The sequence below is a fragment of the Chiloscyllium plagiosum genome, unplaced genomic scaffold (genome assembly GCF_037043375.1).
Source record: "Chiloscyllium plagiosum isolate Xiang-an unplaced genomic scaffold, Cpla_swu_hap1 HiC_scaffold_39, whole genome shotgun sequence".
Taxonomy (NCBI): Eukaryota; Metazoa; Chordata; class Chondrichthyes; order Orectolobiformes; family Hemiscylliidae; genus Chiloscyllium; species Chiloscyllium plagiosum.
Genome location: NW_028270177.1, coordinates 21,308,398 through 21,332,799, shown reverse-complemented (window position 1 = coordinate 21,332,799; position 24,402 = coordinate 21,308,398). Strand labels below are relative to the sequence as shown.

At 39.6% G+C, this 24,402-nt stretch overlaps 1 protein-coding gene across 3 annotated transcripts in view; it reads right to left on the bottom strand.

Annotated features, from left to right (window-relative positions):
* Window positions 1–1,846: 1,846 nt before the first annotated feature.
* secisbp2l (SECIS binding protein 2-like) overlaps window positions 1,847–24,402 on the bottom strand; it is an 89,508-nt gene continuing 66,952 nt past the window's right edge. For 2 of the 3 annotated variants that reach the window (XM_043677423.2, XM_043677424.2), the window contains exons 14-18: window positions 17,427–17,589; window positions 10,655–10,875; window positions 10,106–10,260; window positions 7,401–7,617; window positions 1,847–5,821 (exon numbers count right to left, since the gene is read on the bottom strand). In XM_043677423.2, coding sequence (XP_043533358.2) covers window positions 5,217–5,821; window positions 7,401–7,617; window positions 10,106–10,260; window positions 10,655–10,875; window positions 17,427–17,589 — 1,361 coding nt within the window. In that variant the 3' untranslated portion in view covers window positions 1,847–5,216. The remainder of the gene's footprint in view (window positions 5,822–7,400; window positions 7,618–10,105; window positions 10,261–10,654; window positions 10,876–17,426; window positions 17,590–24,402) is intronic. The other variant, XM_043677426.2, reaches the window with a different exon arrangement.

The following is a 24,402-nucleotide window of genomic DNA, read 5'->3' as shown; positions in this document are numbered from 1 at the left end:
TGCAATTTTGGTCTCCTTCCTATCGGGAAGATGTGCAACTTGAAAGGGTTCAGAAAAGATTTACAAGGATGTTGCCAGGGTTGGAGGATTTGAGCTATAGTGAGAGGTTGAATAGGCTGGGGCTGATTTCCCTGGAGTGTTGGAGGCAGAGGAGTGACCTTCTAGAGGTTTATAAAACCATGAGGGGCATGGATAGGATAAATAGAGAAAGCTTTATCCCTGGGGTGGGGGAGTCCAAAACTAGAGGGCATAGGTTTAGGGTGAGAGGAGAAAGATATAAAAGAGGCAACGTTTTCATTCAGAGAGTGGTACTTGTATGAAATGAGCTGCCAGAGGAAGTGGCGGATGCTAGTACAATTGCAACATTTAAAAGGCATCTGGATGGATATATGAATAGGAAGGGTTTGGAGGGATATGGACCAGGTGCTGGCAGGTGGGACTAAATTGGGTTGGATATCTGGTCGGCATGGACAAGTTGGACCCAAGGGTCTGTTTCCATGCTGTACATCTCTATGACTCTAAATATAAACAACAGCATTTTTCATGTTTACCAGATGTAAAGAAACAGAAGTATCCAGACCATTAGTACTGCATGGCCCAGTAAACTTCCTGAAGAATAATCAATCAGTTTAGCTATACACAACAGGAAGGGCTGATGAAGAGCTTATGTCGGAAACGTCCACTCTCCTGTTCCCCCGATGCTGCATGACCTGCTGTGCTTTTCCAGCGTAACCCTTTTCGACTCAACTTCTACAGCATCTGCAGTCCTCACTTTCTCCTATACAAAACAGGTGCCAGATATGGTAGGACTGAAATAAGAACCCACCCTTTATACCCTTGTACTACTTCAGTCCAAATACCTGAGGGCTCAGGAATATTAATAGGCCAACTATTATCAGCTACAGCATTCAGGTGACTGTTTCAAAGCTCTGTAGGGGATTCCAACTCTAGATGGAAAAATGAAGACTAATTTGGTTGCAGAATCTAGTTTAAAGTAAAATCTTGTCAACTTCACACAAAGAATTAGTTTGGAATTAACTGTGATGGGTCTGTTGTCAGAAAATCTGAGAGACATCATTAAGGCTCACTATTGATAGGCTATTTGGGGAGCAACATAAAGCATACTTTTTCAGGAACCATACTCTTGCGTGGATTTGGGAGAGAAAAGTAACCCCTTGTTGGGAAAGGTCATTTATTTTGAAGCACGTCATTAATCAAATTAAAAACCACAGTACAAACCTTATGCAGCAGGGATATTGCTGCAACTTGAAACCTTTTAATCACAATGTTATCAAGAAAAGCTTCTGCAAAGTTTTTAGGCTTCTTAAAGATCATAGAGCAAGGAGACAAACAAAACGATAAAAGGAGTGAACATTTCAACTTAAATGAAAAATAAAACTGGCTCTTTAAATACTTGATTTTTGTTCTCAAACTGGTTTGTCATTTCACAGGTTCTAATTATGTTCGATTATGTTAAGATTCTGGATCTAAAAATTCAGATTTGTATGAGTAATGCTAACAATGAATGGCAGATCATACTAGAATTTTGATTTACTGAAAGGCACAATACAATACAGATGTTACACATAAAAGGAGGGCTTTATATAAAAATATACTAGATACAAGTATAGAACTATATTATTATTCACCCATGATTCTTCAGAATGACTCTACAATTCTCCAGCATAACTACAAATTTGTTTACCTTCTACAACTATAAAAATAATTTGTACAACAGAGTAAAAGTTGTGGAAGCGAAGCAATCTTAGAGTTAACCTTTAAACCCCTCTTTCAATGCTGAGAGCATCAAATGAACTATGAATGAATTACACAATGCAAGAAAAACTTCAATAATCTGGATAATTTATTAGTTACAGAAGGGAAAATTAACTGATATTTACATAGTGCAAAGTATGCCTTTTTAATTACTGAATTATGTACAATGCAGTATGCTAGTCATTTAAAGCACAAAAAAAACAGATCACCCTTCATATAACTAATTTTCAAATCTTTACTTTGCACCTGTTTTTCTGTTTTGATTCATATTCTAAAAATAACTTATGTGACAATAAAATACAAAGATATTAACTATTTCTTATTTAAGAGACAATGAGAGGCACATGACTGAATGTTAACAATCTCAGTTTTTTCTGCCTCTGACAGAAACATAATGGCATGGCTTAACTTACAGGATTGGATTAAACAAATCTGGCTAATATTTCTAATCAATATAATTTATGGTCAGGTCACTCCTCTCAATTGTAATTGCTTTAGCATTGAGTATTCAAAATATAACAAATCCTGTACTCACTGGGATGCAAACTGGGGAATGTTTCCAAACAGAAATGTTTGTGTCGTACAATCTTTTGTTGTTCAAAAGTTGGGCAATGGAAAAAAAAATTGGTTCCTATTAACTGGGATACATGGAAGATCCACTGGATTACATACACTGTATTACTGTATAAGCTACAGATAACCCACTGCTCAAATTTCAAATTGTATAGCGTTTTTAGATTTATAACTATCAGCTTGATGGAATGTATCTTCTTCCATTTGAAGTAATAAGTGTAGAATTTAAACTTGTTCAGGTCATTTGCCCACATTAGAAAGGAGCCAAATTGTTGGACAAGGTAACCAAATCATTTTAAAAGTTGCTTTGCTTAATATATTAGTCGTTTATTAAGAATTAAATACTGGAGATTGTTCAAAAAGTCCCCACCGTAGTGTATACTAATGTTTCTATTTTAGATATAAATTTACAAATGCAGTTAACCATATCAAACAAATGATAAAGGAAGTCTCTTTACAAAGGTTAGAAATATTTTCTAAAAGTTTTAAAAGCACCAGGTGTTGCTATAGATCAAGGTCTACACCACCTGCTGGTGCTACCAGGAACTATAAACTTCCAAGCACATCTAAATGCATCATTGTGGAATCAGAAAACACCATTTGTAAAACATTGCCATACACCAGTAGTTTTCTCCCATCATTTCTATAAAGCAACAAACTTTTCATAGTGAAAACATGTTCTTCTTTAGATAAATGAATGGCTGAAAGATCCACCAATCAGGATTTCCATGCCATCTTGAATATGATGCAAATTTAATCTGATTTGGTTTCATCAAAAGCCATATAAAAATTTAGCTTAGGTAGATGTGCAACATAGTGCTGCCCATTTTTAACATAACACTTGTAGGAGTCAGTTTATGTTAGTTGAGAAACGCCAAAGAAATTCTACAATTGGTTAATACACACTTCATTTAAGCCCTACAATTCATACTCGTAAAAGCATAATTTATTTACATTCGATTGCAACTAGCAAACATTTTTATTAGTAAATAGTCAAGCAGAACTGAAGATCTGATAATTAACTTTTCATGACAAAAATATGCTGCCCCTTTCTCTCCTGTGTATTTTCCGATACAATACATCCTGTGGATTTACAAAAATGACTGCCATCAATTCAATGTAAAATAAATTTGCAGGAGGGTCATGATGCAAGTGAAGTCACAGGTTATGATTTGCCCAAATGCATATGAACTCTGCTAAATATTTTTCAATGTAAAAGAATCTAAGCTACTCAGATTTTACCTTTCAATGTAGGTTCAATTTTCAAATGCTATTAAAAATATTACCTCAGTAACGAAATTCACAAAGATGTTCAAATGAGTATATAACTCAGTTACTACTGTCAGCATTACTTAAGTGACAGCATCACAGGTACAATTGTAACTATACAAGAGGCCCAAAATTGAAATTTTGTAGAAAAACACACTCAACCTGCATTCTCAGAAATTGCAAGCCTGATCAGGTACAAAGGAACCATTAGTTGATCAACAAGATAATTACAATTGTCATCGTTCACGTTTATGTAAACATATGCAGCACAATGCTGTTAATGAAAGTTTTACAAAGAAATTTGCTTGTTCATCTCAGTTAAAATTATAGTATTTCTAGGTATCATCCCATACACACAAGGACATACTTATATAGTTTATAAATATAAACGTTTCACATTGTTTCAGGTTAAACCCAAATATTTCTTTGGGCAAATGGATAGAAGGAAGAAATAGGAATTTAGAATTTGGGAATTAGGAAGCTTAACATTTAATCAACTTTCTGAATACAAGTCAGCTCTATACTTATCTAAAGTTTGCTTATAGCAGGATTAGATAATATCCATCACATCCCAGTAATGCTCTTTTTACAGCCAATAGGATCAATCATTTTATTATAAGCAAATGTGGTTACATGCAACTCTATCAGTTTCAAGTTATTGCACATAACTGGACACCACTGGACTCTGAAGATGAAAAGAAGTATTTTGTACAAGGAGAAGATTTCTTAAAAACACCATCATTGCTATTCCAAACAGACAAAACTTTTACAGTGAGTTAAATCAAATTCTATGAAATTACTACCACTTCAGAGTCTGAATTTCTTGTAAACAAAACTACTGGCTTTTCTCCATTTTTTTTACATTTTCTCCAGAGATTCTGAAAGTATTTCCATAAACCATCCAGAAAGCAATCCATTTATTTTGCAATTTAAGTTACACAAAACAACTTAATGTGGGACAGGTTGTGAGATGAGACAAACTTGCTAACAAAATTTTACGATTTCTGTACAATTGCTAATTCAGATCATATATCGGTGAGATTGAAATGACAAGGTTATAAACAGCAAGTTCTTAAATTAACTGTTCCTATGTGTGTTTATGTGTTCCTGAGGTTGTTGATATATTGTTTTGCTTACAGTAATCCTTAAGTAGACTCGAATGATTGCTCACAAAAATGTTTCGTATAGTTAGCTATGAAATTTGATTAAAGCAGCTACTGAGGCTTAATTAATTACATTTTAAAGTAAAATTTCAATATAACTTCGATCAGAAGGCCAAAGTAAGTTGACCTGCAAGAGGGGAAACCAATTAAACAAAGGATGTTAAATATATAAAGAAAAAAATCTAAATATTTTGTGGCTTGTAACTATGACTTTCAGATATGCACACATATTTTACAGAACTGAATTGGAAAAATTCTATACTAAACCAAATATTAACCTGTTCCAAATAAAATGTAAATGGGCGCAAAATGTTTTTAACAGTAGCTTATGTTTCAATGCAAAAATTGACAAAACGATTTTCGTAATCCCATGAGTCTACCTAAAAAAATAAATTGTGCTCTGTGCAAGAGCTGCTGGTCCAGGATCTAAAATTATTAGCAGGTTTGACTTTCTGGTTCTGCAAGTTGAGAGCTTTCACTATCTGTAGTTACATCTATCTGTTCCACTGCATCTAGTTCTTCTATGTCACTTTGCCCATTGTGATCTTCCTCTGTACTATCAATATTTTTGCTGAGCTGCAATGTTTCCAGTGTTTTTTGTGCTTCTGATACCCAATCATCAATTCTGCTGCTAAATGTGACCACTATGGTAACAGGTTCAGCAGCATTGTCATCTTCTTCCTCCTCTTCATCATCTTCCTCCTCCTCAAGCATGTCGGGTACAAGAGTGCTGGTGGTGCTGATCATGGAAGAATTAAGAATATCCCTGCAGCTACCATCAAGTGATCCTGTCTCAGTGCTCTGCTGAGAGGCCCATTCTAATATATCATCTGTTTTCCCTTCTTCCTTGTCTGTAGCGCGAGTTGCCTGACCCACAGAAGAACTAGTGGTTATTCCCAGGATTGGTTTGTTGGCTTTGCCTACAGCTGCTGGTAAACTTGAAGACTTATCCAGGCCAGTGGTCACACTTGATATGGGTTTCTCATTCTCGCAACATTCAGGTGCGTCAGTGGCTTCTACCATGTTTCGCCAGTTGGTTTCTAAGTTTAAAAAAAATGCATTTTAAAATTATGAATGGACAATTCAAAGGTACTTTTTAAAAAATGCAAGAAATGATCAAATCCTTGAGAAGGGCAATGTTTTCAGCTCAATTTTCAAATATTCTGCATTTTAAGATGATATAACATAGATTAATAAAGATGATAACAAAGGATGTACACAGAACACAAATTCTTTACAAATATTACAAACCCCACAAAAAAAAACAAGCACAATTTTTAGCTTTAGTGAAACCATAAGGCTATTTTTTGAGAGAAGATTTCATGACCTCAAAAGATAGAAATAAACCTTATATACACACGTTATTTTCAGAAGTCATCCACTACCTATTGTAAAAGAAATGGAACTGAAACAAAAAGTGCATGGAAGTGTTTGTAAATGACCCTACAAATTTTACCACAATCAGAAATTTGACCGCACACATCGTATTTGGGAAAACCACCTGTAATACAAACAAAGATTTACAAAGATTTTGCCAGGGTTGGAGGGTTTGCACTCTATGGAGGGGATGAATTGGCTGGGTCTGTTTTCCCTGGAATGTTGGAGGCTGAGGGGAGACCATATAGAGGTTTATAAAATCATGAGGGGCATGGATAGGATAAATAGGCAGGATCTTTTTCCTGGGGTGGGAGTGTCCAGAAGATATAGGTTTAGAGCGAGAGGGGAAAAGGTTCAAAAGGAACCTAAAGGGCAACATTTTCCACATAAAGGATGGTGCGTGTATGGAATGAGCTGCCAGAAGAAGTGGTGGAGGTTGGTGTAATTACAACATTTAAAAAGGCACCTGGATGGGTACAGAGGAATCTCAATTATCCAAAAGGACATGGGCAGGGCGTATTTTGCTTGGTTAATCAAATTTCGCATAATTGAATGCCGGATAACATTGTTTGGCCAAATATTGGGACCTTGCAATCTTGCCAGATAATCAGATATTCAGATAATTTGAATGCCAGATAATCGAGATTCCTCTGTATATGAATAGGAAAGGTTTAGAGGGATATGGGCCAAGTGCTAGCAAATGGGACTAGATGTATTTAGGATATCTGATTGGCGTGGACAAGTTGGACCAAAGGTTTTCCCATGCTGTACATCTCAATGGCTCTGAAACTAAACAAAATGCTAGAAATATCCAGCAGGTCAAGTAGCATCTGTGAAGAGAAAGGGTTAATGTTTCATTACTTTTCAACTACCCTTCATCAGACTCATTTTTAATTCAGATCTCCAGCATCAGCATTATTAGCTTTTGTTACTGCAGTATATATCTGTTCCAAAAAACCCCAAGAATAATGTATTTGTCCTTTTTAAATATAAAATAAAATTCAAAACAACTTTTTAAAATTTAAGACAAATCACAAATTAATTAGTGAAGACATTTGGCACTTTGCAGTATTGTTAACAATGCCACGTTAATCCCAAATTTTAACAAGCAATCCAATGCATCTGCCGATTACATAAATCTATTACTATTTTGAAGCGCAGTGCATTGCAATAGACTTCACAAATTTGCTCAAGCAAATGCTACCCTGCTGATAATATGGACCTAAAAAATTGATTGCTTACCATATTCCTTTTCATTCACTTCAGAAATGGGTTCAGATATAACGCTGCAGAATGAAATTGCGCTTGCTGCAGAAGGGTTACGAGAATGGCCCATGTGTGGTACCTTTCTGGTGTGCTTTAAGGCTTCTTCAGCTTGTTCTTGTTCCAAAGCTGTCACCATGTCACGGTATGCCTTACGGGCCTCCTCAGTTAATGCCACCAGTTTATTAAACAAGCTCTAAAGAAGGAAATTCAACAATTGTCCATTTGAAGTTATGTCACCTATCATAAAGGACTCTTCATGTACTGCATTAGGCCAGGGTGACAGAGAGAAAAGCACGAAGACTGCATCCACTTGACCTACCAATAATCCTTCCATTTTATGACTTGAAAAGCTAATTTCCATAGTTTATGTAACAGAAAGCAGAAGAATAATTTAGTAAAGGGATTACAAAATTTGGAGCCTGGGACCGAACATGAACACATGATATTCCAATCTCAAATGGGAATCAGACTGGGAGGAATAAGCTTAGAGTCATACAGCACAGAAACAGACCCTTCAGTCCAACTCATCTGTGCCAACCAGACATCTCAATCTGACCTGGTGCCATTTGCCAGCATTTGGACTTTATCTCTCTAAACACATCCTATTCATATACTGTAAGAGTGACCTTCACGGAGACAGTAACAACTCAGAGGTGGAGGAGTTTGTTCAAGTGAATAGAGTGGTTTATTACAAGCTGTTACCAGTAAATACAGGGAGAGGAGCTCCAAGTTATCACACAGAAATACTGGATTCACTCTGATTAATGAATGCAAGTTACAGCATTTTATACATTTCTTTGTGCAGAGGAATGCAAAACTTTGCAAACGGACATAATTTAAGTGAATGGGCCAGGGTCTGGCAGATGGAATACAATGCTAATAAATGTGAAGTCATCCATTGTGATAGGAATAACAGTATAAACGACTATTACTTGAATGCTAAGAAATTACAACACGCTGCTATGCAAAGGGACCTGGGTACACTTGTGCATGAATCATAGAAGGCTGGTCTGCAGGTACAAGAAGTAATTAGGAAGGCAAATGGAATTTTGTCCTTCACTGCTAAAGGGACCGAGTTTAAAAGCAGGGAGGTTATGTTGCAGCTGTATAGGATGTTGGTGAGGTCACACCTGGAGCAGTGCATGCAGTTTTGGTCTCCTCACTTGAGAAAGGATGCACTAACACTGGATGGGGTGCAGAGGAGGTTCACGAGGTTGATTCTGGAGTTGAGGGAGTTGACTTATGAGGAGAGACTGAGTAGACTGGATTATATTCATTGGAGTTCAGAAGAATGAGGGGGGGGGGGGTATCTTATAAAAACATGTAAAGTTATGAAGGGAATAGATAAAATAGAAGTAGAATGGATGTTTCCATTGGCAGGTAAAACTAAGACAAGAGGATATAGCCTCAAAATTAGGGAGAGCAGATTTAGGACTGAATTGAGAAGGAACTTCTTTACCCAGAGGGTTGTAAATCTATGAAATTCCTTGCTCAGTGAAGTAATTGACACTAGATTAGATTCCCTTCAGTGTGGAAACAGGCCATTCGGCCTAACAAGTCCACACCGACCCTTTGAAGAGTAACCCTCCCAGACCCATTTCCCTCTGACTAATGCTACTAACGTTATGGACAATTTAGCATGGCCAATTCACCTAACCTACATATGTTTGGACTGCGGGAGGAAACCGCAGCACCTGGAGGAAACCCACGCAAACACAGCGAGAATGTGCAAATTCCGAGTGCAAACAGTCACCCGAGGCTTGAATTGAACCTGGGACCCTAGAGTTGTGAGGCAGCAGTGCTAACCACTGAGCCACCGTGCTGCCAGTAAACTTAAATAAACATTTTTAAAATCAAGACAGATTTTTTTTTAACAATAAAAGGAATTAAGGAATATGGTGAGAGTGAGGGTAAGTGGTGCTGAGTCCATGAAAAGATCACAATGATCTTACTGAATGGCAAAGCAAGCTCAAAGGGCCAGACGGCCTACTCCTGCTCCTAGTTATGTTCTTATTGTTAGCTACTATCAGTCCTCATTAACAGCTATTCACCCTCCCAGCCAGATCATTATCCCTTTGTCTGTCCAACTGTTCTTCTCTCTCTTTGGGCTCTATCCCCACCTATCATTACTCCTTAGTCCCTCCCCCATCCTATCTTCAGCACATAAACCAACATTTTTCTAGCTACCATCAGTTCTGAGAAAGGGTCACTGGACCGAAAAGTTAACTTTGATTTTTCTTCACAAATGCTGCTAGACCTGCTGAGCTTTTCCAGCAACTTCTGTTTTTGTTTCTGATCTACAGCATCCCAAGAACTTTTGGTTTTTATCAAATCTTGACCATTTAATTGATCAGTCTAAACCCAAACATGATGGTAAAGAGATGGATTTTCGCACGGACAGTTTGCTGGACACGAGTCATTAGACATGAATACTTTTGAAAATATCTTTAATTAATAGCTAATTTGTTTATCTTGTATTTAGTTTCTGTAGCGTATGACTTACTTCTTCCCAGTAAATATATTGTTTTCAACTGTCTGATTAGCAAAAAATCCATGTATAACAATTGGGTGTAAGCAACTTTCAAGCAAAGAGCTAAGTCAATCAACAGAAATGAATTCCACTGCATAGGTTCTGTGCTAATGTTAAAATAAGTGGCACAACTGAAAATCTGAAAACATACCTCAGCACCACTGTAGTTGAAGATCCCCACAACACTTACAGGAACAAGTTTATTCACACATCGACCAAGAGCTTTACGGCCAAGAGCAAAAACAAAAGGAATTTCTTGTTCCCGAGCCATGGCAATCACATTGTACAAAGCTTCATCTAGTCCACCTGAGGGAAGAGCAGAACAATAAGGATTTAGATTACTTAGATTTACTTACAGTGTGGAAACAGGCCCTTCAGCCCAGCAAGTCCACACCGACCCACCGAACAGCAACCCACCCAGACCCATTCCCCTACATTTACCCCTTCACCTAACACTACGGGCAATTTAACATGGCCAATTCACCTAATCTGCACATTTTTGGACTGTGGGAGGAAACCAGAGCACCCGGAGGAAATACATGCAGACACGGGGAGAATGTGCAAACTCCACACAGACAGTTGCCTGAGGCGGGAATTGAACCCGGGTCTCTGGCGCTGTGAGGCAGCAGTGCTAACTACTGTGCCGCCCACAGCATCATTTCAGCACTTCATGCCTGCAAGAACGTATTGGCTACTGTACCTTTTGACTGAATTTTCTCACAGTTTGGAGAGATGATCACACATTTAATTTTTTTTAGTTTCATGTGCTTTGTCACTTCACGTAAACCCATAACAAGCCTTCTCTTCATTTTGGCTTTGATTGGATCTTTCTGGTAAATTCGTTCTTGAAAACGGACAAGTTCTTGCAACAACAAAGTCACACATTCATCAATGTCTTTACTAAGCACTTGGTTGCAGTATCTGGCATGGGGAAAGAATTAAAATGAAAATAAAATTATTTCCAAACTTTTTTTAAAGTGTCAGGGACCGCAGTACTAATATATGATTAAGAAAGGTGGAAATTGTTTTAATGACTTAAAATTTTAACTTTAGCATTGCTGAATGAAATGAGGTATTTCAATTTGTTGGCATACAAAAACAACTTAACATCTAGGAATCTGTATCAATACACATTTTTGTAAATTGGTTGTTAACTTAGCTATGCTGACAAGTTATGCTCTCCAACATAAATTAAACAAAAAATTGTTTCTTGATGAAATAAAATTTTTTAAAATATTTACTCCATTCTACTGTACTTGCCATGGAAATATTTCCAACAAAAGGCAAAAATATTTAATCTATTTAATCATTTCTATTAAGCAAACACTGCACAAAGTATTTGAAAAGGAACCTTTTCCAGTCTAAATATTCTCAAATGATTTTTTCCCATTAGTCAAGCATAGTGATAACTGTACAGTGTGCAGTTTTGATCTCCTTATTTGAGAAAGGACAAACTGGCACTGGAGGGTGTGCAGAGGATCTTCACTAGGTTGATTCCGGAGTTGAGGGGGGTTGGTTTCTGATGAAAGACTGAGTAGACTGGGATTACATTCTTTGGAATTTAGAAGAATTGGAGAGGGGATCTTATAAAAACATGGAAAATTATGAAGGGAATAGATAAGGTAGAAGTAGGGAGGATATTTCCACTGGTGATGAAACTAGTGGCAGGCTTGGCCTCAAAATTAGGGGAAGCATATTTTGGACCAAATTAAGAAGGAACTTTACCAAAGGCTTGTGAATCTGTGGAATTCCATGCCCAGTGAAGTAGTTGAGGCTTCCTCATTGAATGTTTTTAAAGCTAAGATGGAATTTTTTTTTGAACAGTAAAGGAATGAAGGGTTATGGTGAGAGGGGTTACACTCAAAATGTTGACTTCTTCACCTCCTGATGGTGCCTGGCTTGCTGAGTTCTTCCAGCCTCCTGCTGGTCTACCTTGGATTCCACCATCTGCAGTTTTTTTTTGTCTCTAGCCACAAATAGATCAGCCATTTTCTTATTGTTTGTCAGAGCTGACCCAGAGGGCCAGGTGGCCCACTCTTGCTCCGATTTCTTATGTTTTTATGTTAACAAAACAATGCTGAACATTAATTGCCAATCCAATCAATCCATGGTCCCAGTGAAAAAGCATGTTGCTACTTACACATGCATGAGCTCTGTTCAATATACGAATGTCAGTGAACTTTTCATAATTAGTACTTTTCTAATTTGGAAATTTAAGGCTGGTTCATCTGAAAATCTAAACGTTTGCCAGCATGCTACTTTACGTTTTACTGCAACGCAAGTGCAGAGTTGGGTGATCTCAGGACTGATACTAACCAGTTTATTTTTAAGAAATTAGAAGTGTTATCTCTAACATTTTGCACAAGCAGGATCTAATTAATTACTACATACATCTGATATGCTATGCTTCTTCTTTTGGAAAGATATATCAATGAAAACAAATGGCTTTAAAAATGCCCATTTTATAATGGATCCTGTTATTTGACAAAACATCACTGATTTGATTCCTCTCTATTTTGGAAGTTATTTCTTTATTTACTCAAAACTTAATATTAATTGATACTAATGTGCACTGGAATTAAAAGTACCCCATTAGAAGTTTCTATTCCTTATTAAAAACAGGGGCAACTTGTCAAGCTGTACATTGACAAAATCAGTGATAAACAGAACATGTTGTATCAAAATATTTCCTCTCCTACTCTAACACAGTGGGAAATGAAAACCAGGAGCCATCATTCATTGAGAAATATAGCAAAGGCTCTTTACTCAGTCCTTACTCCAGTTATTTAAATAGCAGCACTTAGCTGAAAATGCTACTAATCTAGTTTACAATCAATCAGCAAAAGGCAGATTCAAATTGGAATCAAACACCTTTTGTAAATACACATAATATTTACATTAAAACTTTGAAAATCAAATACACCATTCCTAGAATACCTTTTTCACTGTTGTTATTAAATTATCTTATAATGAGCATATTGAAACTTGGAACTCAAGATTTAGATGGTGACGGATTAAATTAGATTAGATTAGATTACTTAGTGTGGAAACAGGCCTTTCAGCCCAACAAGTCCACACCGACCCGCTGAAGCGCAACCCACCCATACCCCTACATTTACCCCTTCACCTATCACTACGGGCAATTTAGTATGGCCAATTCACCTGACCTGCACATCATTGGACTGTGGGAGGAAACCGGAGCACCCGGAGGAAACCCACGCAGACATGGGGAGAATGTGCAAACCCCACACAGTCAGTCGCCTGGCAGGAAATGAACCCGGGTCTCTGGCGCTGTGAGGCAGCAGTGCTAACCACTGTGCGACCGTGCCGATGGGGGGTATAAAAATTCTTTAACCTACTATCCAAATTCAAAACAATTCAGTCCTACATATAACACTAGCTTTCTAGTACATCACTCCAAAGAACGTGCAGTGCATGTAACATCTTTTTAGAAACTGTTTTCCGGAGGCCAATTTGGTCAGCTAATCTGTATTCAAAATTTAAGAGATCGTATTAATTGTTCATGATTTGGAGATGCCGGTGTTGGACTGGGGTGTACAAAGTTAAAAACCACACAACAACAGGTTATAGTCCAACAGGTTTAATTGGAAGCACACTAGCTTTCGGAGCGTCGCTCCTTCATCAGGTGATAGTGGAGGACTCAATCCTAAAACACAGAATTTATAGCAAAAATTTACAGTGTGATGTAACTGAAATTATACATTGAAAAATACCTTGATTGTCTGTTGAGTCTTTTATCTGTTTGAATACCATGATAGTTTCACTTCTTTCATGTGTAAATCACAAACCTTTTTTTAGCTTAAAAAGTTGCATTCTCAGGTTTGCTGTAACAATGGGTGATAGCTAGACAATATGCTGAAGGTGTTAGTCCCCTGGGTTCTCTGTCTATGCCAAGATGTTTAGATTGATTCTAATCTAAAAAGTGAGATAACGGAGTTTTACATGAATTCATGCAGTTTTTGAGCAAAGTACAATGTAACTCTGCAAGTACAAATTCACCCCACAAAATGTGTGTGTGCATGTGAGTCTTTGTCTGTGTGTGCGCGTGTGCGTTTGTCTGGGTTGGGGGTTGTGAGTGTGAGAGAAAGTGTATGTGTGCGTGCAGTGAGTGTAGAGTGTCTTAAGTGTTCTGATAACTCCATACAACCCTGTCACAGTAGGTGCTGCAAGACGCGTCAGAGTGTGGACATAGATACCACCATTACACGTGGGGTCACCTCCCACCTTGTGCATGGCAGGTACTCATGTGACTCAAAGGAGAAAGTGAGGTCTGCAGATGCTGGAGATCAGAGCTGAAAATGTGTTGCTGGAAAAGCGCAGATCAGGCAGCATCCAGGGAACAGGAGAATCGACGTTTCGGGCATAAGCCCTTCTTCAGGAAGCCCTTCCTGAAGAAGGGCTTATGCCCGAAACGTCGATTCTCCTGTTCCCTGGATGCTGCCTGATCTGCTGCGCTTTTCCAGCAACACATTTTCAACTCATGTGACTCAGCCAACGTTGCCTATCTTATATGTTGCAGGCAAGGATGCCCTGGGGCATGGTACATTGGGGAAACCGAGCAAAGGTTACGACAATGAATGGATGGGCACCGCACAACAATCAACAGACAGGAGTGTTCCCTCCCAGTTGGGGAACACTTCGGTCGTCCAGGACATTCGACCTCGGACCTTCGGGTGACCATCCTCCAAAGGTGGACTTCGGGACAGGCAGCAGCGAAAAGTGGCCGAGCAGAGGCAGATAGCTAAGTTCGGTACCCATAGGGAGGGCCTCAACCGGGACCTTGGGTTCATGTCACATTACAGGTGACCACCATTGCACTGTACACACACACAGACACAGGCACTCCTATATACACATACACATGGGCACACACCCTTACAGACACACACACTCCCACAGGCATCCTATCAGAGACTTAGACCACTCTACACTCATGCACACACATACACTCTCTCCCCCCCTCAACCCAGACATGCGCACACAGTCCCACACGCACCCCCTCACAGACTTAAGACACACGACACTCACAACACACACACATTTTGTGGGGTGAATTTGTACTTGCAGAGTTACATTGTACTTTGCTCAAAAACTGCATGAATTCATGTAAAACTCTTATCTCACTTTTTAGATTAGAATCAATCTAAACATCTTGACATAGACAGAGAACACAGGGGGCTAACACCTTCAACATATTGTCTAGCTATCGCCCATTGTTACAGCTAACCTGAGAATGCAATTTTTAAAAAAAAGGTTTTGTGATTTACACATGAAAGAAGTGAAACTATCATGGTATTCAAACAGATAAAAGACTCAACAGACAATCAAGGTATTTTTCAATGTATAATTTCAGTTACATCACACTGTAAATTTTTGCTATAAATTCTGTGTTTTAGGATTGAGTCCTCCACTATCACCTGATGAAGGAGCGACACTCCGAAAGCTAGTGTGCTTCCAATTAAACCTGTTGGACTATAACCTGGTGTTGTGTGGTTTTTAACTTTGTATTAATTTTCAGCTTACATCAATTTCTCCAACTTTGTATGATTACGTTTCAAGACTTCTGAATAAATGTTTGGTATAGTATATGCTACTGATTGTATATGCTTATGAATAGTTCCATCATTCGTCAATATCAAACACCTATACAAAACATCCATACAAAACAGAGAAACATTTTATCTAGCAATTATCCCAATTTACACAGTATTACAAGTTGCAAGCAGCTTCCACTCAGGAGATTGAATGGAAATCCATTTACATCGATAAATTAACATAGCTGGAGATTGCACAAATCACACTTCAAACGCAAAGGAAACCGGTAAATATCAGCAATATAGATGTTCTAGCAATGTAGGAATGTAGCAAATAGGCACAGGAGTACGCCATTTGGTCCCTCAAAACTGCTCTGCTATTCAACTGAATTAAAACTGATCATTTACTTTGTTCTATACTTTATCTCTTGATTTCTTTAATATCTAGACATCTATCAATTTCTGATTTGAATATACTCAATGACTAAGCTTTCACTGTGACAGACAATTCCAGAGTTACACAGCTTCAGCAACGAAAATCTTCTTCTCTAAATGACCTATTGCTTATTCTGAAATGAGTCATCTGGTCCAGACAATCAACCCCTCATTCACCACCCACCCAAAACAAGAGAACAACCCTGTATCTACTCTGTTAAGCCACGTAAGAATTTTATGAATTTCAACATGATCATCTATCATTCTTCCACACTTGAAAGGAGACGTGCCCCATCTCCTTGATCTTTCCTCATAGGAAAATCTCAATTTCCCAAATATCATGTGGTGAACCTCTGTTTCACTTGATTACTCCTGCAGTCAAATCAAAGATGAATAGATCATTTGTATTTAAGAACTCTTGGGCCACGAAGTCTGGGTTGAAGACCCATCTGCCTCAGACGTGTCAAAATGTGCCCAGAGAGATTGATTTCAAGTGGCCATAATTTGCCTTTCTAATTGCTTGCTGAAACTGCATATTTGTTTTTAGTGACTCCCTAACAAGGACAGCTAGGTCACTTTGAACAACAACACTTCCTAATCTCTCACCATTCAAGAAATCCTGCGCATTTGTTTTTCCTATTGAAGTTGATCACTTCACTTTTTCACATTATATTCCATAGACTCAGACTCTTACAGCGCAGGAGGCCATTAAGCCAATGTGCCCATGCCAAATAAAGATCGAACTACACAAATCCTATTTTCTAGTTCTTGGCCACAGCCAACTGAGATATTCTGTCATGTTCTTGCCCATTGACTTAGCCTGTCTAAAGAGAAAATGAGGTCTGCAGATGCTGGAGATCAGAGATGGAAATGTGTTGCTGGAGAAGCGCAGCAGGTCAGGCAGCATCTAGGGAACAGGAGAATCGACGTTTCGGGCATTAGCCCTTCTTCAGGAATCAGCCCTTCTTTAGCCTGTCTAAATCCCATCGAAGCTTCCTCTCACCCTCCTCATAGCTCACATTCCAACTTTTTTTGATCAACAGCAACTTGGAAGTACTACATTTGGTCCCCACATCCACATCATTGATAGAGGATGCAAATATCTGAGGTCAAGCACTGATCAACTAGTCACAGCTTGCCCACTTGAAAATGACTTGTTTATTCCTACTGTTTTCTACCCATTAACTAATCCTCAAACCCAAACCCATGTGCTCTAATTCTGCCTACTAATCTCACCCCTCCAGAACATCTAGTATTACAAGACAGTTCTGTGGAACAAGCTACTCCTTTAAAATTTGGGGGTGTAAAGTCTAAACTTAAAAATATTTAAACCGCCATTAGCTGCCACTTTGACTGAAAGACTTCCAACTAAACTTTATTTAGAAATAAAGAAATTCACTTTTTTTCTTCACAAAAAAGTACTGTCACAGAAGTTCAATCGAGGAAGTGACAGCTTTATATAAATGTTCCTAAAATGCTTACTCTCTGAAACGTCTGCTGTGAATTTTCGTGATCGTCGAAGAAGCCATTGGACTGCCAACTCCTGAGCTGACTGGAGACCCTTGTGAAACTGGTGTCATACTATATGGAGAGTTCTGGCTTGCAGGAGACAGAGATGTGTCACTGGGAACGCTCAATCCAATATCTGAAATTAAGAAAACTTATGAATCAGACCAAACCCCCTCAAAACATATTAAGAAGATAGACTAGAACCTAACATTTTTCATTTTTAAAGTGTAGGGCGTTGCATTCCAGATGCAATTTGGTAGCTGAAACTACTTGACTTAAAGCAAAACATTTTATTTTTGCATTACAATTAAAATACAAACAAAATAAAAACAAAAGAATTGGCTCAATGGTAACTCGAGCAAAATGCTTGAAATAATATGTATCAATTACTACTAATTAATTGTTCCAATGTAGCAACATCCCAGAAATATACCATCGGCAAAAACAAAGTCTGTAAAATGGATCGCCTCACGTGCAATTCTGCAGCAGGCAGAGAACCCCAGCTTTTAGTTGTAACAGAGAGAGAAATAAGAGACTCCACACACTCAGGTTCAAGACCCCAACAACTACATTTAAGTTAAAACTAAAATAATCTGGTTCTATGGGAGCGTGACTCCACCCATTCAAGGGTGCTTCCATGATACCAACTTTTAAAAAACCCAAGGTCTCACAAGCTATTTACTTTATTTGCTTTGACCAGACCACTTTTTATCTATGGCTCAACCTTTATTCATAAAAAAAAGAACAAAATACACCTCTTAAAGCCATTGTATCGTCACAAAACGAACTAAATTAGTTTGCTCTTTTTTTCAAAATTAAAGCTACAATACTTCAACAAATGTTAACATCTGCTCATTTCACCACCATCTGCAGTGATGTTAAAATTATTTACTGAATGCATGGTCTTCTATCTATAAAGATAGTCAGTTTCCATATACATCCCACCTCTGAGCATGGAAGTGATAGAACAAAACAGACATTCAACTAAAAGCACATTGCAGTTATTTAGTTGGTTACCTTCCTCACATCATTACACTCAGCCTCCTTCTGAATTATACCATCGGTTAGTTAAACACGAAGTCAGTAGATGACTCAAAATGCTAAAATAAGCAATGCAACATAAAAAGTTTCAAAATAATAGCTCAAGCAGGATGAAATGAAATGGGAGACTGAAAGACGAGCTTAGCTAAAGTTCAACGTGCAAACTTGTAGTTGATGCTTGAGAAGCACGCTGTCTCTTTGGTGCAGGGTTTGGACATTAGACCAAAGCAGTTTATAAACTGGAAGGGAACGCTGAATACTTAAAAACAGACTTAACTTATCACAATGCATTTCCAAACCAACTACCTTCCTCAGCTGCCAGATTAAGACACCATACTTGACAGAAGTTAGACTTGCAGATGCATCTACCAGCCGTAAAGTAATCATAACACATGTCAAAAAACTGTAATCTTGCCAAACTCTTAATTCACAGCTGGACAGAATTTGTTACTCTGAATGTAGTCACAGATTTGTCATGGGTTCATTATTTCCCCCAACTGACTGGAGCTTCTACACAGCTAAGCTTTCAAATTTAGTTATGGCACTTTTGACCATAACTATGGGGTAAAGGCAAAAAAAAAGTCTTTTGTTATTAGAATAACTAGGATTTCTTGAGCAATTGTTAGAAATAATTTAATTCTGGGTAGAGAGTGGCCTTATAGTCAGCGTTACAGTAAAGCAGGGCTGACTACATGCTATAGTAAAGCAGTCTGGGCAGGGTGTGCAGCTGGTTGGGAAGAAACAGAGTGACATTGTAGGAAAACCAAGGTAATCTTACCCTCCTGCAGGAGTAGAGACTCCAATGGGGAAGGCTGATTTATAAGTAGTTAGGGCAGGTCTTTTTCTGGTTTATTGTTTCCAAGGACTGGATTGTGTAGTAGCAAGCAACAGAGAGGACCCTAAAGAAATTGACATTATTTGATATTATGCAACTTTCAAAAGGCTTAATTTAGAGGGGTATGTCACGGCAGGTGAGCTGAAAGCAGTGCTGTGCTCCTCCTGACCTATTTGGGAAAATGGGAATATTTCCATTGCCTGAGACCAGTGCATGTGGGCGGCACGGTGGCACAGTGGTTAGCACTGCTGCCTCACAGCACCAGAGACCCGGGTTCAATTCCCGCCTCAGGCGACTCGGTGTGTGGAGTTTGCACATTCTCCCAGTGTCTGCGTGGGTTTCCTCCGGGTGCTCCGGTTTCTTCCCACAATCCAAAAATTGCCCGTAGTGTTAGGTGTAGGGGAATGGGTCTGGGTGGGTACACTTCAGCGGGTCGGTCTGGACTTGTTGGGCCAAAGGGCCTGTTTCCACACTGTAAGTAATCTAATCTAAAGTGTCTTCAGTAAGCCTGGGTTAAGGAGTGGGAGCAATGGATGGCGACACCGTGGAGCATCTGCAAAGCTGAGAGAACTGTGGATAGCATGTATAGAGAGCTGTCCACACTACGGGCTAAGACTCCATATGTATAACAGGAATAAAATAATGACGAAAGTAAGATTAGGGCCAATCTAGGACAGTAGTGGGACGTTGTGCATGGAGTCCGAGGAGATAAGGGAAGCACTAAATGAATATTTTTCTTCAGTATTCACACTGGAAAAAGACAGTGTTGTCAAGGAGAATACTTGGAGAAAGTGAGGACTGCAGATGCTGGAGACCAGAGTTGAAAAATGTGGTGCTGGAAAAACACAGCAGGCCAGGCAGCCTCCGAGGAGCAGGAGAATCGACATTTCGGGCATCAGCCCTTCTTCAGGAATGAGGCTGGTGTGCCAAGCAGGCTGAGATAAAAGGTAGGGGGGAGGGAATTTGGGGGAGGGGCGCTGGGAATACGATAGGTGGAAGAAGGTGAGGAAGAGGGTGATAGGCCGGAGAGGGGGCAGGGGTGGAGAGGTCGGGAAGAAGATTGCAGGTCAAGAGGGCGGTGCTGAATCCGGGGGTTGGGACTGAGATAAGGTGGGGGGAGGGGAAATGAGGAAGCTGGAGAAATCTACATTCACCCCGTGTGGTTGGAGGGTTCCTAGGCGGAAGATGAGGCACTCTTCCTCCAGGTGTCATGTGGTCAGGGTCTGACGAGAATACTTTGGCTACTAGACTAAACGGGATTGAGGTTCATAAAGAGGTTTTTGCAATTCTGTAAATAGATTTCTGTGAAAATAGGTAAGTCCTCTGGGTAAAATAGGATTTATCCAGGGATTCTCTGGGAAGCTAGGGAGGAGATTGCAGAACCTTTGGCTTTGATCTTTATGTTGTCATTGTCTACAGGAACAGTCCAGAAGACTGGAGGATAGCAAATGTTGTTCTCTTGTTCAAGAAGGGGAGTAGAGACAATCCTGGTAATTATAGACTAGTGAGCCTTGCTTCGGTTGTGGATAAAGTGTGAGAAAAGGTCGTAAGAGATTGGATTTATAATCATCTAGAAGGGAATATGTTGATTAAGGATCGTCAACATGGTTTCATGAAGGGTAGGTCGTGCCTCACAAACCTTATTGAGTTCTTTGAGAAGGTGACCAAATGATGGTAAAGCGATTGATGTGGTGTATATGGATTTCAGTAAGACATTTGATAAGGTTCCCCATGGTGGGCTATGGAACAAAACATGGAGGCATGGGATTGAGGGTGATTTAGTGTTTTGGATCAGAATTGGCTAGCTGAAAGAAGGCAGAGGGTGGTGGTTGATGGGAAATGTTCATCCTGGAGTTCAGTCACTAGTGGTGTACTAGAAGATCTGTTTGTTTTAGGGCCACTGTTGTTTGTAATTTTTATAAATGACGTGGGATGAGGGTGTAGAAGGATGGGTTAGTAAAGTTGCGGATGACACTAAGGTTGGTAGAGTTGTGGACCGTGCCGAAGGATGTTGCAGGTTACAGAGGGACAGAGATAGGGAGAGCTGGGCTGAGGTGACAAATGGCATTTATTGTAGAAAAGTGTGAGATGATTCACTTTGGAAAGAGCAACAGTAATAGAGAGTACTGGGCTAGTGGTAAAATTCTTGGTAGTGTAGATGAGCAGAGAGATCTCAGTGTCCGTGTACATAGATCCCTCAAAGTTGCCACTCAGGGTTTGATAGGGTTGTTAAGGAGGAATACGGCATGTCAGCTTTTATTGGTAGAGGTATTGAGTTTCAGAGCCACGAAGACACGTTGCAGCTGTACAAAACTCTGATGCGGCCGCACTTGGAGTATAGTGTACAGTTCTGGTCACTGCATTATAGGAAGAATGTGGAAGTGTTGGAAGATTTACTAGGATGTTGCCTGGTATGGAGGGAAGGTCTTATGAGGAAAGGCTGAGGGACTTGAGGCTGTTTTTGTTCGAGAGAAGAAGGCTGAGAGGTGACTTAATTGAGACATATGTAAAAAAAAAAGATTATATAGGGTGGACAATGAGAGCCTTTTTCCTCAGATAGTGATGGCTAGCACAAGGGGACATAGCTTTAAATTGAGGGGTGATAGTTATAGGACAGATGTCAGAGGTAGTTTCTTCACTCAGTAGTAGGGATGTGGAACACCCTGCCTGCGACAGTAGTAGACTTGCCAACTTTAAGGGCATTTAAATGGTCATTGGATGAAAATGGAAGAGTGTAGATTAGATGGGCTTCAGATTGGTTTCACAGGTCGGCACAACATTGAGGGCTGAAGGACCTGTACTGCGCTGTTATGTTCTGTTCTAATGTTCTATGCTCCAGAGGCAGAAAGGGAATGGGTGAATACCAGGCAGAGTAAAAGGACTAGCGAGGCAGTGAACAAATCTCCTGTGGCCATTCTCGTAAAAACAGACATGCTACTGTGAATAGAGTTGAGGGGAATAGCCTTTAAAGGGAAAAGAGCAACAGCCATGGCACGATAGTTGGCTTTGCTGCACAAGGGAAGAGTAAAATGTGTGGAAATGTGATAATCATATGGGATTCAATTGTAAGGGAAATAGGCAGACATTTCCGTGGCCACAAATTAGATTCCAGGATGGTATGTTGCCTCCCAGGTGCTAGGATCCAGGATATCTCAGAGCAGCTACAGGACATCCTGAAGAGGAAGGGCGAGTACCCAGTGGTCATCGTACACATTGGTACCAATAACATGGGATAAATGCAAGGTATTACATTTTGGTAAAACAAACAAGGGCAGGAATTATACTATTAATGGCAGGGTCCTGGGTAGTGTTGTAGGACAGATGGATCTAGGGGTTCAGGTACATAATTCTTTGAAATTTGCATGACAGATTGACAGGGTGGCTAAGAAGACGTTTAGCATGCTTGCCTTAATTGCTCGGGCCATTGAATATAAGAGTTGGCATGTCATGTTGCGGCTGTACAGGACATTGGTGAGGCCTCTTCTGGAGTACTGTGTACAGTTCTGGTCGCCCTGCCAAAGGAAGAATATTAAATTGGAGAGGGCTCAGAAGAGATTTATCAGGACGTTGCTGGGAATGGGGTTTGAGTTACAACAATAGGCTGCAACTTATTTTCACTGGACCATAGGAGGTTGAGGGGTGATCTTATAGAAGTTCATAAAATCATGAGGGGCATAGACAAGGTGAATAGCAAAGGTGTTTTCCCTAGGTTGGGGGAGTTCAAAACTAGGGGCATACTCTTAAGGTGGCCAGAGAAAGTTTTAAAGAGGACATGAGGGGGAGCTTTTTTTAAAATAACCTGTAGAATTCATGTGGAATGAACTGTCACAGGAAGTGGTAGATGCAGGTACAGTTACAAACATTTAAAAGACATTTGGGAAGTATATGAACAGGAAAAATTTGGAGGGATATGGACCAAATGCAGGCAGGTAGGACTAGTTTAGTTTGGGAACATGGTCAGCATGGGCTAAGGTCTGTTTCCATGCTCTATGACATTAGGCTTAAAACAAAAAGGAACATGGGAGTTAGAGAACAAGCTGAAAAGAGCAACCTCAAAAAAGTAGTGATCTCCAGATTGGATTAGATTACTTACAGTATGGAAACAGGCCCTTCGGCCCAAAAGTCCACACCGACCCTCCGAAGAGCAACCCACCCAGACCCATTCCCCTACATTTACCCCTTCACCTAACACTATGGGCAATTTAGCATGGCCAATTCACCTAACCTGCACATCTTTGGATTGTGGGAGGAAACCGGAGCACCCGGAGGAAGCACACGCAGACATGGGGAGAATGTACAAACTTTACACAGACAGTTACCTGAGGCAGGAATTGAACCTGGGTCTCTGGCGCGGTGAGGCAGCAGAGCTAACCACTGTGCCACCGTGCCGCCCTAAGTCAGAATAGAAAGAGCAGGATGTATCAGATGAACACGTGGCTAAACAGATGGTGAAGGGGAGGATTTCAGATTCTTGGAGCATTGGGACTGGTTCTGGGGGATGCTGGACCAAAATTAACTGGACAGGTCACATCTGGGCAGGACTAGGGCTGATACCATAGAGGGAGTATTTGCTAGAGTGGTTGGAAGGGCTGAAACTAAATTGACTGGACAACTTATTCAAGGAGTCAGAGGAAAGGGAAATCAAGGACAAGAACAAATGACAGAAGAGGGGAATAAGAGAAGTGATAAGCAGAGGAATTAAAGGCCAGAATTAAACAGGCCACAGTAAATAACTATGAGAATGGGACCAGAAATGTCAAAAAGACAAGCATTATGGCTTTGCGTGTGAACACACACAGTGTTCTAAATAAAGTGGATGAATTAATCAAGCAAGTAGATTCAAATAGAAACAGGTATGACATAGTTGGAATTATTGAGATTTGGCTACAGAGTGACCCCATTTACCAACCACGGAGAAAAAGAACCGGAAATTATATCACTCATCGTAACAGATCAAAACACAAATAGAAAGTGGGACAGAACACCAGCGTTTCAACTGAGGCTCACTGATGATGTTGCCTAGCATGGTCTACAGCTCTAAGACTCAATACTGGAATTCCTCAAGGATGAAAT